The sequence below is a fragment of the Pyrus communis genome, chromosome 15 (assembly GCF_041283825.1).
Source record: "Pyrus communis isolate YQ-2024b chromosome 15, ASM4128382v1, whole genome shotgun sequence".
In the NCBI taxonomy this organism is placed as follows: Eukaryota; Viridiplantae; Streptophyta; class Magnoliopsida; order Rosales; family Rosaceae; genus Pyrus; species Pyrus communis.
In genome coordinates this window covers 34,288,654-34,304,940 of record NC_142579.1, presented here as the reverse complement: position 1 = coordinate 34,304,940, position 16,287 = coordinate 34,288,654, and the positions used below count along the sequence as shown (strand labels likewise).

Sequence of the window (16,287 nt, the reverse complement as noted above, 5' to 3'; positions counted from 1 at the left end):
CCAAACCAGAACCATCCGTCCTGGTTTCCTGGAAGTATTTTTCCCTCTCATTTTCTTTCTACCCACATCCAAAACTGTTTCTTCCTATTCCAAACAAAATCAGATGGCTAAAATATTTGTATTAGTAATTGTTGCAAGATTGAAGCATATTTAATAATTTTTCATTATTTATCAGATTCTAAATATTTTTAAGTTAAAATGTTCATAATAATAAATTATAGGATAATCTAAATAAATTTTATTTTTAAAGAAGTTACCAAAAAACAAAAGTCTAAATTCATTCTTCAATAATCTCGGGCTAAAATTTTATGTCAAAACCATTGGAGGATAAAAACTGTGTTTGTGGGTTAAAGCTTAAATTTTTTAGGCTAAAAATTTAGTATTGAACCCATAAAAATAGGTTTTATTCTCCAATGATTTTGGCTTGAAATTTAGTATTTAACCTCAACCATTAGAGTTGGTCTTAGTAGATACCTATGGATAGGATATGTATATATAGACACTAGTGCTGTGCATGTGTGGTGGATGTATATGGAGCTAGCCTTTAAGGAATTAGCTAGGACACTATAGGAAGAGATCATCAGCTGGAGAAAAATGAGGCCCAGTCGTAACAAACCAGTTTCATCTTTATTCTCGGTTTTAGTGGGATTAATACTCGTATTAACTTTGGCAGTATCTTTGTTGGTAATCTCAAGGGCTTCCTCCTCCTCCTCCTCCTCCTCATCTTCTTCTTCTTCAGAGACAACATGGAAAGTAGCTGCAACTTCAGCTGGTGGTAGTAGTAGTGATATTAATACTACTACTATTACTTACTCTCTTGCTGCTTTAACATCCACTCAACCACCACCACAACCTCTACTTTTTAGTTTCTCTTCAATAAATAACCTAAATACAGCCGCCCCATCTCCAGCTCCTGCTCCTGCCCCTCAAATATCAGTGACTCTCTCTCTCTCTCTCTCTCTCTCTCTCTCTCTCTCTCTCTCTCTCTCTCTGTATGTTAATTTCTTAATCATGTCTTTATACATATCTTAAGTTAATCTTGTGTTTTGTCTTTAATTAGGCAGCTGATGTGTTGCAAGAGACGATAATCCAGAAAGAAGAAGGAGACGTGATTAATACAGTGGATAATAATGTTGTTGCCAATAGAACAGTGTTCATCAGCGGCAGCCAGCTTGATAAAGTAGAAGCAAGTTTGGGTAGAGCAAGGTCTGCCATTAGAGAAGCTTCTAAAGTTAGGAATAAAACATCCACACATCAAGACCCTGATTATGTTCCTCGAGGCCCCATATACCACAACCCTAACGCCTTCCACAGGTACGTTATATAGACAAATTAAAGTCGACTTGATTAATTAATTATTTAGATTTACAGTCTACCTAACAACAAAATTAAGCGTCTGAATCGGAATTATTAACAAATATTTAGTTAATTAATTGTTGTTATACAATATAATAATTAAAAATGAAATAAAAGGAAACGTTGGCAGGAGTTACCTAGAGATGGAGAATGTGTTCAAGATCTACGTATACGAAGAAGGAGAGGTTCCAATATTTCACGACGGACCATGCAGGAGTATATATTCATCGGAGGGAAGGTTTATTCATGAGATGGAGAAGGGCAAATTGTACCGTACAAAAGACCCTCACAAGGCACTTGTTTATTTCCTTCCATTCAGTGTGGTTAACATGGTTCAGTATATCTACATGCCTGAAACCTTTGATCTAAGTGGCATGAAGCTTGCTGTGGTCGACTACATCAATCTTATTTCTCACAAACATCCCTTCTGGAACCGAAGCCACGGTGCCGATCATTTCATGTTGTCCTGTCACGATTGGGTACGTACATCATATGTTATCATCTAATTACGTGTGCTAATTTTTTTTTTTTTTTTTTTAAATAAGCTATATGCACTTTAAATTGAATATTTTATAATTTTACCTTTACTCGTAAATACAATATATAGGTGGCTAAAAAAGCATTAAGAAAATCACTTGATTTTTCTTTTTAGTTACCAACTCCTTGCTTCATAATAAAATTACCGTTTATTAGCTTCCAAATGCACATAAGTCCAATGTAGCACAATCTGGCCCTACTATATTTTTCTCAAATTTTGTCTTTCTATATGTTTGTTTCAATTTGCATATGTATATGAAGGACCACTGCAATTCGTAGTTTAGAGATATATATGAAGCAAGGTATATGATCTCTTTGCCTGAAGAAAGCATGATTGGCAAAACCTTTGTTTCCAATACCTCAAAATTTGTGAATGAGTACAATTTTGAAGTTTGTAATGCTCAACCGAATTTTGATTGGAGAAGATTTTTCTTGTCCTTCTATGTTAGATACTCTAGAAACGTAATATAGTAGAATGGTTTTTCTTGTATTCACCGAAAGCTAGGGTTACAAGATATATAGGAAATAGATACATTCCTGATTCTAAACTAATGCCTACAATCAAGGAAAACAAACCATAACAGGTAAGCAAATAACTAATTTACAGATTTACAATATTTACTATAATTAATCTGAGATATCTTCTTTAACACTTCCCCTCAAGTTGGGGTGTATGTTAATAACACCCAACTTGCTGAGCAATGTTTCAAACTGTGTAGAACTCAACAGTTTGGTGAAGATGTCTGCTGGTTGGTCAGTTGTTCGTATGTATGCCATACGAATCAGTCCTCCTTGAATCTTCTCTCTTACCAAATGACAATCAATCTCTATATGCTTTGTCCTTTCATGAAATACCAGGTTCGAAGCAATGTATATGGCTGCTTGGTCGTCACAAAACAACGTGACTGGTTGTGAATGAATCACCTTTAAATCTCTTAAAATGTTCTTTAACCATGTGATCTTTATAAGAGGTAGTAAAAGAGGTTTTCTTACTTAACCAGACCCGCAGCGCTCTAGCTATTTCTGCGCCTTTTGATCGACCTGAACAACATATACAGATCCCCTCAACCCCTTTTTTCATTACTAATGGAATATCCTTCACTATTTTACTAAAAATGGAACGAAATGATCGACGAGACACCGGGATCAAGTCGCCTTATGACACCGATGAAAGCTTTGGCTCCCACTAAAGAAATGGATAAAAAAAAAAGGGGACTTCTGCTCTCACAACATGTGGCTGCCATGGAACAATACTCGGCTTTTGCACTGGAACGAGAGACAATGGTTTGCTTCTTTGTTTTCCAGGATATCGGAGCTTGACCAAGTTGAATACAGTAACCTGTTATTGATCTTCTTGTGTCTTTGCATCTATCCCAGTCAGCATCACAAAATGCCCTTAACTGCAAGGATCCCTTGGATGGCAAAAATATGCCTTGTCCCAGTGCACTCTTGATGTATTTGAGAACTTTGTGTGCCGCCTCAAGGTGTGGTTGTCGAGGCTTTTCCATAAATTGACTTAACATGTGCACAGCATAGGCTAAGTCCGGCCTTGTTATGGTCAGGTAGATCAGCCTACCCACAAGTCTCCTATATGATGAAACATCAACCAGAAGTTCTCATTCTGCCTGTGTAAGAGAAACATTTTGCTCCACAGGGAATCGTGAAGGTTTGGCACCCAAAAATCCCGCATCATCTAATATATCCAATGCATATTTTCGTTGGCACAAGGTGATGCCATTTTTGGACCGTGCAACCTTTATCCCCAAAAAATATTAAAGTTGGCCTAAGTCTTTCAATTTGAATTGTTGCTAGAGAAACAGCTTCGTTGCTTCAATTTCTTGCAGATTATTTCCTGCTAGAATCATATCATCAACGTATACCAACAAAGCAATGAAGTTACCTTGCTGACTTCGGACGAACAAGGAATAATCAGACCATGATTGATGAAATCCGGCAGCCTTGAGAGCGGTGGAAAGTTTGATGAACCATTATCTTGAGGCTTGCTTTAAACCATATAAGGATTTGTGTAGCTTGCATACACGAGTCTCCCCCTTTCGTCCAAAGCCAGGAGGTAATTGCATGTACACTTCCTCGTCAAGATTACCATGCAAGAAGGCGTTGTTGACATCGAGTTGGTGCAAATGCCACTGACGCACAACAGCAACACTAAGGAGCACACGAATAGTGGTTAACTTGGCAACCGGAGCAAAGGTTTCACGATAGTCAACCCCTTCTATTTGGCTATAGCCCTTGGCAACCAACCCGGCTTCGTAACGTTCGATGGTCCCATCAGGTTTAAGCTTGACCTTGTACACCCATTTGCAGCCAATCGGCTTTTTGTGATGGGGAAGTGGAACGAGAAACCAAGTATTGTTGGCCTGAAGAGCAGCAATTTCGTGTTGCATGGCAGCACGCCATTATGGATGGTGGACAGCCTGCAGAAAAGTGGTAGGCTCTCGGATGGTGGTGACATTAGATGGCTCTGATACCATCTAGAAACGTAATATAGTACAATGGTTTTTCTTGTATTCACCGAAAGTTAGGGTTACAAGATATATAGGAAACAGATACATTCCTGATCCTAAACTAATGCCTACAATCAAGGAAAACAAACCATAACAGGTAAGCAAATAACTAATTTACAGATTTACAATATATACTATAATTAATCTGAGATATCTTCTTTAACATATACAATGTAGAGAGCGAAGTTTCACCACATTCTTGAATTTTATTACTACCCTTTTACTCATTGAAAATCACAATAGTCTTTGATGATGACTCATCAAGCGCGCCCCACTGGCTCAAAGACACTTTCTTTGCCTGAAGCAAACGATGGTGCTACAAAGCCCAAACCATTAATATTAGTACGGTGATTTATTTTCCTTTTATGAGAAGATTTCCTATTGCACATAGAAGGTCCTTAGGATTTTATTTCCTTTGTAAAGAGATTAGGGTTTTATTTTCCTTGCCCTACAAGGGATTGTATCACTATAAATATGTCTCCACAGGGATAAGAATACATAATGTAAAATTCCCTCACAGAGAGAAGAACACATAACATAAAATTCTTTATAAGTTCTTTCTCTATAATTTAACAATAAGAGGGTCAGTAAATTGGGTAATGTTTAATCAGTACCCAAGTGTTGTACCCTACAAAAATGACACCAAGTTGAAATAAATACAAAAATGACCCTTTCTTATTCAGTAATCAGTATATATTTCATCGATATTTAATAAATTTTGTTGATATGACATCAATATTTGGTATCCATACTTCAATAACATTGTTAAGATGTCGTTAATATTTGGTTGATATATTGTCTTCCACATTGTTTAAATCGCTCCTTCAGGTCAATTTTGTAGTTGTTACATCTTGTGCTATTTTTGTAAGAGCTCATTCTGATGGTGTCATTACTATGTATTTCCTGAATTTTTTTATTTCAATAATTTTAAATTATGTTATTGTCACTCCAAATATCTCATTATGCATTCTAAGCTTTTGTATTTAGAAAAATGCACTTGTGAGAAGTGCAGAAATGAGATTGTAGAAGTACCAAAAATAGCACCCTTAGAATTTTGTTTTTTTTTAATTTTTTATCTTGACTTTGGTTTTTGTTTATTAAATTAAAGAGAATCGAACTCTAAACTTATTTTAGTCCTAACTCAATCTCTTCTTTCTTTTTCCTTCTAATTTTCTTATTGCTAAGCGACGGTATGAGTGTATTAGTTGGTCGATAATATAACCGAGTCCTTGTTCATTTTACAGGGACCAATTACGACATCCTTCGTCCCTGATTTATTCCACAACTCCATTAGAGTTATGTGCAATGCGAACACTTCAGAAGGATTTAATCCGTCGAAAGATGCGTCACTTCCAGAGATTTATCTGAAAACATCGGAAATGTCAGGAATCGGCGGCCAGCCTCCATCGAAGCGATCTACACTAGCTTTCTATGCAGGGGGTCTACACGGCCACATCAGGTACCTTCTCCTAAACGAATGGAAAGGCAAAGACCAAGACGTGTTAGTTTACGACAAAGTTCCTCAGGGAATGTCGTACGAGAACATGTTCAAGAGCAGCAAGTTTTGCTTATGCCCTAGCGGGTACGAAGTAGCGAGTCCAAGAGTGGTGGAAGCAATTTACGCCGAGTGTGTGCCGGTGTTGATCTCAGATGGCTACGTTCCTCCATTAAGCGATGTTTTGAACTGGAACTCGTTTTCTGTACAAGTTCCGGTCAAGAATATATCCGACATCAAGACCATATTGACAGCCATATCGAGCAGACAGTACCTCCGGATGCAGAGGAGGGTGAAACAAGTGCAACGGCATTTTTTGGTGAATGGACCGCCAAAGAGATACGATGTTTTCCACATGATTGTTCACTCCGTCTGGCTCAGACGCTTAAACATTCGCATTCAAGATATATTCACCTAATTGAGCTCATCTATTTAGCTAATAAAAAGAAATCCTTCAAGATGTTTTCGACGTGGTTGTTGCTGCGTATCATCCGATTGTCTTACACACGGACCCATGCGTAGGTACGTCTAACAAAATAAGTTCGACGCAGGCAGTTGCGGGCACATAAGCTGTTAATAAATGTTGAGATATAACATATATAGATATATATATATGTATATTCATAAGACAAACCTGAGGTCATAAGATACGATCACATATGACAACATGAGATAAAATATGGCAGCTATGTTCTCCAGCTTTCCACAACACTAACAGATCAGAAACCATCGCCATATCAACTACCAATATATAAAGAAAAAAACTCGAGAAAATAAAAACCTGGTCATACACGAGAGGCCCCTCGAGTACAACAGTCATTCGCTGAAATCCATGCTTCCACTGCGAGAGCTACTGGCATTGCGTCTATGTAATGAGAGACCCCTCACATGGCCAGCCAAACCAGAACCATCGGTCTTGGTCCCCTGGAAATATTTTTCCCTCTCAATGTGTTTTGCAGGTGGGGGTGGAAGATGCCCATTTGCAGGCGGAAGATGCCCATTTGATTCATGCAATGGCTCTAACGAAAGTGGTCGTATAAGTGGACGGTTCAGCCGTTCTGCTGGCTGGGTTGATCCAAGCAAGCCCAAGTGGGGGCGCTCGGCTGATTGCTCTTCATCCTCAGGCCTTACACAAGCTTTTCCTTTCCGTAGCCTGTAAAGTTTTTCAGTAAAAGACAACTGATTTCAGATCATCAAATCATACATGTTTGTAGACATCCCCATACCGAAGTTGTATGATATTTTTTCAAACCATAGTTTGCAGTGATCATAAAGAATAAAAATGTTTATACAAGGAAAACCTTAGGCCCATGTAGTTGAACATACCTTCGGACAAGCTGCTCAGCCTCCTCTTCCTCCTCAGCCTCCTCTTGGTTAAGATGGTTAACAGTTGGTGTAGGCTTACAAGAAAGTAGGAATTCATGTCTTGCAAGAACCTTCTGGAGCTGCTCATTTAACTCAATAGCCCGAAAAACTGCCTTCTCATCCCTAGGAAAATTAAAGACAAGGTTCAGTTGGAGCTACAAGTACTACAGGTTATACATGCAGGCATGTTTGTTTTCAAGAATGGGCAGCATCTGTACATATACTTGTCCCCTAAACCAAACTATCATATTTTAAAGGACTAACTACAAATCCCATTAGAGCCATACAAATATTTAAGACCACATTCCAATATCCCATCCTTCGAAGTTGAAAACAAAACAATTCGGAAAGTGTTCTCAATCCCACAGTTTTTCCAGTCTTGCAATATCAACTATACCACCATAGAAAATAGGATTCTTCCCTTGGAGCTAAAACCAAAATGTCAATGAGCATAATTAGTAATACAGTTTAACAACGTCCAAGGCTCTTGAGCCATCTAGGTTTTATATATCTGCACTTGAATGTGCAACTATGGATTTCAACAAGAAATTTATGGAGTCCAATTACGATCACCTAATTGGAAAAACTTCATTCGCCTTTACATATTTCTTCAGCTTTAGATTAAACATCAAAACACCACCCCAAGCAGGCGAAACTTCTCGTGACATTTAAAAAGTAATGCTATCCCTGTATCCTTAAACAAAATCCAATTACGTATTGCTAAGGAGGTAACTGAAGCAACTCAGTATCTGGGGGAACAAACTCGCCCCGTCTAGAGTTAAACTTATCATGTACCTAATGAGATTTAATTACCATATCAACAAAATTTAGTATGAGTACAGTGCTATGCAACCAATAAAAAAGGAAAATTGTTATACTTTACAGAATAATAGAAGCCTTACCGAGAAGTCATCACAAGATGCATAATTTTTTGCTTTTGGAAAGAACATTGTTCCACAAGATCAAGTGTGAATTCATCTTTTGCCCCCTAGAGAAACATATATCTAAGAGTCAACATTACAGAAGATAATTTAAACATTTAAGGACACCTTTAAACATCAACTTGTCAACCAACCAGACATGCAATGTAATTATGTCATAATCTGATAATCATCATTTGATTCATTTTAATACAAGGTACATGCCCCTGGGGGTAACCCCATGTCCAACGTGAAAGATGAGGACACAATGCAATGGAAAAATGACTAAATGTGGCTTAAGAACAACCAGGTTATGGCAAAGATGAATCCACACATCCTCATTCGATGGCTTATTTTGCACAATTGAGTTTTCATGAATGAATTCCCTTTGAGAGTTATGAGGTGACATCTGTTTTACATTTTCCTAAGAAAATCAATATATTTTGTTGTATGGCTCACATGAATGTAAGCAAGGCCCCTGCAAGAATTCGCCATAACATCAGAAAAGAACATGACGATCATGATGTCACCATTTAATATAGCAGAACAGCTACGTTACATTAGTTGATATAGCTATCGCATACTACAGAATGTGTACAACTGCGTTCATGTGACAAACCGTGGTTGGTCAAGATTGACTCACATAATGACTGCATAGAGAATATCTGGGTAAGTAATAGTCATGTAAATTAGCTCCATTATGAGCCTTTATTCATGTCAGAATTATCAACTGAGCCACCAAACTCGGACATTAATTTCTGAATAGTCTCCACATCTCTGACCACAAGTTTCCAGCCAAGATAGCACGCATTAAAATGTCAAGAACAGACTTCCTCTGAGACAAGTAATACCTTAAATTAATCTTTAAACTTCAAGTCTTCAACCTAGAAACAACAAAGCTAGCTTAATGCTATAGTAAGAAAATTTGACCCAAAATCAAGGACTAGACTTGAATGCCCCAACTCTTACTCCCAGTGATAACAATGTCATCGACGCAGACAATCAAAATTGCAATATCATGATCTGTCTCTCTCTATTTAAAGAATGTTGAATGCTCACTCCCGCTTCTAGTCTTGTCATGAGTAACCATTATTGTTCTCAACTGGTCAAACCATGCTGAAGGGAGTTGTTTGTAGGGGTGGGCTACCTTACTGACAAATCAGCTAAACCGAACAACACAACCCGGGTTGGTTTTCTTCCGTTCTCTCTTAATTTTCGCACTAGGGTCACAATCCAAACAAACCGGCTCCATTTAATGATAACCGGTCACTCTGGGGACCTGTAAAACCAAACCAACAATGATTCAACTACCTGATAATACTTTTTAAGTCGTGCCATTTCCTTTTAAACTTAATAGGCTATAACTTATCCCCTTTCACTTTGTTCTGGTCACACATCCCTCTCATCAACTTTCACATCTTCCATCTTTCACCTACTTTTTAAGTACCTCCCAACGCCAATACTCCTTTAGCTGTATAGCCTCCTTCATTTTAAAGGTTTAGGAAGTCAACTAACCCAAGGCTTATTACTTTCTGCATATAATGCATGCCTGTTGTTTGCATGTAAACGTAAAATGTCATGTACTGTTGTTTTCTAACAGTGGTTTTAGTAATCTACATCTTTCTCCTGAACTATATATATCCATACGCATGCCTAGTAGGCACACTGTAAAAGTACGAGGACTCTAATTGGACTGTACCCCCAAAGTACAGAACCAAGGAAAAAGTATAATAATCCTTGAAAAAAGGGACAGATTTTCGTAAGAGACGGAAAAGGAATAGGCAATGCAGCTTACGTTGTCCACCCACATTAGAAATTAACAAGGAAGAGTTCCACACTAAAGCAATAAATTAATTCCATTAGACAACTTTTGGCATGCACAAGGTTCCTGTTCATTTCCATATGTGAGGTTGGGGTTGAAATTCACTTTTAAGCTAAATATCAGTTATGATAAGATAACCACCTCCTAACACAAACTTCCCATCATCAAGCACTAACTTTGACTCTTCAAGTAATTATATATGTCATATTTTCCAAGTCAACCATCAAGAAGAAACAAACCAGCTAAGTGATAAAAAATTTAAACCATTGTAAACTGGACTACTTAAAAGGCAAGGAAAGATATGAACATGTAACAGCTTTTGTGTCATATGGCAATGAAAGACACTGTGCAAGTGTGCAACTCATCTTTTCCAGAAGTTAAAAAGAAAACGGTAGTCTACACTCCACAATCATACCTCAGGATGCTGACTATCAACAGCATCAAGAACTTCCTTCAAAACATCTAATGCATTACTAGCCTTCTGAATAATACTGCATGAAATAAGTACAGAAAAATCAAAACACATGCTATCAAACTACACACACTAAGCAAAAAAAAAACCCATCATAACATGCTTAGCCCCTCATTCACAAAATTTATCGAGCCATCGGTACAAATAAATTCAGAAGAAACAAAAATGGATACACAAGGAACAACTCGCTGTAAGGTTTTTAGAACTTTTGAGTAATGGAATACATTCTCATTTGCATTACGATAAGAAAAATGTGAAGGGCTAACTATTAATTACGAGAAAATATACAGGCCTACTAAATAGGTCAACAATGAATGGCTTCACATGAGAGCACCAACGTTCGCAATTTGCATCGGTTAATTTCAGTCACCAGATTGGAAAGACATATTTATGTACATTAGTTTTAATAATAAGAGATGGATAACCAAGAATGACAGACTATAGTAATGTTGGTTTTTTCTAAACTGTTGACTAGTGCAGTCCAAACCATTTGAATGCCCAAGTGTATTCAAAATAAATGTGGATGGTACCTAGATTCAGGAACAATATGTGGCTCTGCTTGAGGAGCAACCCCTTCATGTATAGATGATGCTAATTCACCATTAGGTGAACTTTTCTTAGCTGATTGTGGCGTTGGGCAATTCGTAGTGACCTGACGAGGCCTTTGATGGAACTCTAGTCCAGCACTCTGAAAATATTTAATTCTGTAGAACTTAGGATATCATCTAATGTGAAAGTACTCAGAAATTTAAGACACAAGATATAGTCATTTCCTAAATATCTTTTACCAATAAACCACACCGTACTAAAAAAACTGCAAAATATGTTCTTTAGAAGTCGACCAAGAAGCAGATGTTTCAATTATATGAAAGATTACAACCATGACGCCTACCAATACACTAATCTAGTTTCAGAACAATTTTCACCCTATAGGAGGCCAAAATAGACATTTTCCTATCATGTGCAGCATGCCTCACAACTTGTAATTTTGAAAATTATTGAAACAGTGTGTGTGGTCGCGTATTTAGCTAAACAATTTAAATGACAGCATTCATATTTGAACCCAAAATGGGCCCTCGGGTGAGCTATCCGCAGTCCCCGGAGATCTTTCCAGTATATGATCAATTACATAAGCAAAAGAGATGTTATTTGGACATTGGCATGTGCTTGGTGCAAGGAAAACAGATTTGAAAATATGAGGGCTCTCCAGAACACAATTGTATGTTAAAATTAAACTCAAAACTGGACTTTTCATGAGGAAGAAAATCTTCTGCAAACTTATGATTGCATTCAAACTTAGAAAAAGTATTATTAGTTGTCAACTGGAAACTTTACGTCAACATCATACCACCACTAGTTTACCACCTCAAAAGCCTATCACTCCGCACCATTTCCCCCCGAATCATCCAACTTATTCATCTGGATCATTCCATCAACCCTTACTTTCTTAAAATGGCCTAATTGCTACACACAAAATTGGTCTCTTCATCAACAAGATTACTTACAATTATATGGCATAACTTTGATTTCTACCCATAATAAAATGGCAAAATCTTCAAATATTTGAAACTAATACATCCAAATGCTTGTATTACAATTTACAATTGATTGTGAAGAACAAATAACAAAGAGCTCTATTATCCATAGACCTCGAAGTTCACATGACATACTTGGTAAAATCTACTCTATTCTCCAGCTACAACATGCCAAGAATCTAAACCAACCTACATGTGGAATAATTCTAGGTTGGTTTGTTCTCAGTCATAAAATGAGAGTCTGAGTATGTATATTACTTGTTTGTACGTACCACCAAGTCATAATAAGCAGTATAATACTGTGGGAACTTCCCAGAAGCAGCACCAAGGGATGTCTGTGTGGCATCTAGAAGTAGAAAGATGCGCTCTCGCACTGGCAAGTCTGACTGCAACCACATAAACACGCGAACTGGATAAATTAATTATGAAATCAGCCAATTGTTAGCTATAGAGTAAATGAGAACAATTTTACACCTTTTTCTTGACTATCTTTACTAGAATAGGGAGAAGCCCAACATCAACCACCTGTTTATGAACATGTTCTCCTATGTTGTTCATCAACATCTCCAGCAACTACAAAATAAAAGCATAAATGGATGATATTACATCTAACTACATAACATTAGAAAAATTTAAGTATTTAAGTATTTAAAAATAAATAAATAAATAAAAAATAAAAACTCAGGTTTGAATGTCCCTTGATGTGCACAATTCAAGGAAAAAGAGAAGGGTAGGAAGGTACAAGAAAAACAACCAACATGATGGGTAACATAAACCAAATATCATCACAAAATCAGGCAATTACTCACCATAACTGCATAAAGTTGAGAATTTGCATGTTTACTCCCCAGTCGTTTTTTGATTGCTTTAATGACATCTCTAGCTTGCCTGCGCCAACCCAAAATTCATAAGTACTTATAAAGTAATTTCAGCTTAAATTTCAATTTCCAAGCTGTTAGGTGTAGGTAATGAGAAAGCAATTTATTAAACTTGTACGTGGCTAGAAAGGGAACATCTGAGACGAACTTTCCAGATACAATACTCAAATCAACATATAATACATATTAGTTGATTCAGACCTTCCAACTCAAGGTCATAGGTTTCTTCGACAAAGTCGTATAGTCCCAATACAACGATGAAACCTAGATACAAATGTGTATAGTTCTTAAGGGATTAGCTACAAATGCTTATGAAAAAAAATTCAATCCTTTTTTGTCAAACTTAAATATCCTAAGGTCCCAATAACAATGATGTAACCTAGATACAAACAAATTATGTGCAACATCAACATCATATAAAACATGTCGCCTATAAAGTATGGATAGGTGAAATGGCATTAAGCCGGTTCACACTATACTGAACCAGAAATACCTTCTAATACATTGTCCCCCTTCCCAAGAAAATTAAAGGTCGTAATTAATGAACTCAGAAAAATCTTAGGACTACAAATCAAAATAACAAGCACACATGCATTCATAATGTGTTACCCTTTCTTCTGAGAGAGAGAGAGAGAGAGAGATTTGGAAGCTTTTAGAAATTATACCTATGATCATGCGCAACTAATTCACATATTTCAATATTCTTCGTCCAGTCCATTTCAGCCAGTTTTTCGCTTGTAGCAGAATTGACAAGCTCAGCAGCCATCTTTTGGTTCGTTCTGGACTTTAAAAAGTGAAGAGAAAGTAAGAATAGGAACTAAAGATAAATTCAATCATTGAGGTATAAGTTCAAGGAAAAAGTGCCTATGCATCCTATGTTGTTCCTACTTGCACGCCTCTTGTGATTTCACAAAGTGTCTATTTGTCATATATCATTGATAAACATGGACACAACTATCCTCCCATAATATTCACCCCCCGCCCCCCCTCCCCCAACCAAATCCATCTGTTTTGACCATTACGACCATCCATTATTGTCTCATTAGGCCACAAGGCTAATTGTCATACAATCTTCACATAAAACCCCGGACTAAGAATGCAAAGAACTTTCCTATAAAAATCCAATTTCAAGAGTAAAAAACTGTAGGTCTGAAATGTCAGAGGACGAGATGCCCCTAGAAACCCAAACTAAGTTCCATGATTCAGAAAGTAAATTTTGTTACAACAACAGATCCTCTGAAACAAAAGCCGCCAAATTTGCAAAAAAAAAAAAAAAAAAAAAAACAAAAACAAATTTAGTGCTTCCCAAAACAATGAAGAAGCCGAATTTCATAAGAATGCCAAAGATCGGAACCTTATCCCACAAAGGCTCTAATACTATCCCCCAAAACAGTCAAACATAACCAAAGAACAGCCACCAGACCCTAAGAAAGTAACTTCAAACTCTAAATTACTGCATTTCGGTCACAGAAAAAGTCATAAGTAGTCGATCCTACAGCCATTCAATTGACTATTACTCCAACCTACCAACTAGAAGAATTTTCTTCAATACTACGACCCATTCATATGCACATACATTTTTATATACTGAATAAGAAATAAAAAAGTAAATAAAATATCAAAAAGAATTAACCTGAGACGGAGAATTGGAATGTCAGCAGCAGCAACCTGAAAACTGATGGCACTTCATATGCTAATGGCACTCTACTCTGCAAGGAAACATTTTTCACATATTTTTCTTAAGAACAATAGTAAAACAATTAAATTCAATAAATATAATTGAAGAAAATGAAGGGGGGAGAAGGAAAACCCTTGGATTTCACTCCCGAGACGAAAGAAGAAGAAAAAAAGGACGATATATATATATATATATATGTATGTATGTATATATTACCAGTAAAGAAACAGGGAGAGAAAGAGGAAGAAGATGCAGATGAGCTGGTAAATCCTCAAGAGCTTAAGCATTTCTCCATGTACCCAAAACCCACACAGATCAAATCGAACAGAGTTTACACTGATTTGGTAGTAGAGCATATATAGTATGATTGATTCCTGTTATTAACAACAAATTATGTATTTAATAATATTACAAAGCTTACTTAAATAAGTTTAATTTAAATAAATAAATAAAAGGTGATAGAAAATGTTAAAAGAAGTAGGAAAAGTTTAGATAGCCAGAGGGGCTTGAGGTGGGATGACGAATCTTGTCCAGTCTTTCCTTCTTACTTTACTTCCTAAGCTTAAAAAGATGGAAATGATAAAAAAAGGTTGATTGTCTCTCCTCTTATTATTATTTTTTTTTTATGTCTTCTTATGATATGTGATCACAGTTAAGTTATATCAATATTTTATATTAATATTTTATAAAAATAATAAAACAAAAAATAATAAAAATATAAAATATTAACATGACTTAATTGTAACCACACAAATAAAAAAAATATGAAAAAAGTATGAAAATGAGAAAGCATACAATCCACCTCTAATGATAAATGATTGATATAATATAATATATGGAGTTGTCGAAGCATTGGCACCGCCAGGGCCCATCGGGCTCTATATTTCCTCGAAAAAGTAAAAACTTGGGTGTGGGTTTTCTCACAACTAGAAGAAAATTATTTTTAGCGGAGTTTGGGCGAGAGACTAGAGTGATGTCAAGATGGTTCACCTCCTGAAAAGTTTTCGTGTTGTATTTTTTTTTCTATGTTTTTTTTGTTTTTTTTGTTTTTGCCTATTTTTAGTGCATTTTTACTACTCACATTATTTAATATGGTGTATACTCATTAATCTATTTATCTTTCTTAAATGAGTTTGAATTTTAAGATTTGTGTTTATCCACCACACGAATCTCGAAATTCAAACTCATCTAACATTAATAAATAAGGTGGTGAGCATACACCACACTAAATGGTGGTGAGCAAAAATGCTCCCATTTTTTACGGCTCATTTGTTTTCTCGTTTTGGCGATTCCTGTAGGGAGGAAGGCCATAAGGTTTGTGGAGTATGCCCAAAGCTATGGTTGTATACAATTACGAGGCATAAATTAACAGATGTCATCATACCAACTCACATGCATATTATGAACTTAAGCAAGTTCAGATGGGAGTAGTATTAGGATAGGTAACCTCTTGAGAATCTTAGTGTTGCATCCCCTTTATTTATTTATTTTTTACTTTTCTTAATTTGTTGCCTATTTTTAGCGGCTCATTTGTTGAGTGCTATTAAGCTCACCCCAGTGTCTTATTTCCATACCCACGATTAATTGATACTCTTATTGACAAATTTGTCCTAGTATAAAATGATCTTTAAAGACCTAAAGACCAACCGACCATGTCCTACCACATAATTATTAGTTATATTGATTCTTTTTGTACTGATATAA

The 16,287-nt window shown here is 36.4% G+C and overlaps 2 protein-coding genes across 5 annotated transcripts; one reads left to right on the top strand and one right to left on the bottom strand.

Annotated features, from left to right (window-relative positions):
- The first annotated feature begins 523 nt into the window (after positions 1-523).
- On the top strand, positions 524-6,403 carry LOC137742899 (putative glycosyltransferase At5g03795). The gene is made up of 4 exons (XM_068482843.2): positions 524-936; positions 1,061-1,314; positions 1,487-1,835; positions 5,663-6,403. Exons 1-4 carry the CDS (start codon positions 595-597, stop codon positions 6,329-6,331), a joined length of 1,614 nt encoding a protein of 537 aa, XP_068338944.2. The 5' UTR covers positions 524-594; the 3' UTR covers positions 6,332-6,403.
- Positions 6,404-6,486: 83 nt separating this feature from the next.
- LOC137742906 (ENTH/VHS/GAT family protein) lies at positions 6,487-15,140 on the bottom strand. 4 transcript variants are annotated; one of them, XM_068482846.2, is made up of 11 exons: positions 14,800-15,140; positions 14,539-14,614; positions 13,571-13,689; positions 12,837-12,915; positions 12,502-12,600; positions 12,300-12,413; positions 11,023-11,180; positions 10,436-10,511; positions 8,181-8,266; positions 7,240-7,401; positions 6,487-7,066 (listed from the first exon to the last, which is right to left on the bottom strand). In XM_068482846.2, the coding sequence occupies exons 3-11, from the start codon at positions 13,669-13,671 to the stop codon at positions 6,730-6,732; spliced, it is 1,212 nt and encodes a 403-aa protein (XP_068338947.2). In that variant the 5' UTR covers positions 13,672-13,689; positions 14,539-14,614; positions 14,800-15,140; the 3' UTR covers positions 6,487-6,729. The 4 variants fall into 4 exon arrangements, with proteins under 4 accessions (XP_068338947.2, XP_068338953.2, XP_068338958.2 ...); XM_068482852.2 differs by having other exon boundaries at positions 13,571-13,684; positions 14,800-15,134; XM_068482857.2 differs by having other exon boundaries at positions 14,539-14,609; positions 14,800-15,134.
- Between the last annotated feature and the right edge of the window lie 1,147 nt (positions 15,141-16,287).

What these genes read in the sequence shown, in the direction of transcription:
- LOC137742899 (XM_068482843.2), top strand. Translation starts at nt 595, where the DNA reads ATGAGGCCCAGTCGTAACAAACCAGTTTCATCTTTATTCTCGGTTTTA. An exon ending in CTCCTGCCCCTCAAATATCA is followed by an intron (nt 937 to 1,060) that starts GTGACTCTCTCT and finishes GTCTTTAATTAG; the next exon opens with GCAGCTGATGTGTTGCAAGA. An exon ending in AACCCTAACGCCTTCCACAG is followed by an intron (nt 1,315 to 1,486) that starts GTACGTTATATA and finishes AAACGTTGGCAG; the next exon opens with GAGTTACCTAGAGATGGAGA.
- LOC137742906 (XM_068482846.2), bottom strand. Translation starts at nt 13,671, where the DNA reads ATGGCTGCTGAGCTTGTCAATTCTGCTACAAGCGAAAAACTGGCTGAA. An exon ending in TTAGTTGCGCATGATCATAG is followed by an intron (nt 12,916 to 13,570) that starts GTATAATTTCTA and finishes GGGTTGGCGCAG; the next exon opens with GCAAGCTAGAGATGTCATTA. An exon ending in GCTGAGCAGCTTGTCCGAAG is followed by an intron (nt 7,067 to 7,239) that starts GTATGTTCAACT and finishes AAAACTTTACAG; the next exon opens with GCTACGGAAAGGAAAAGCTT.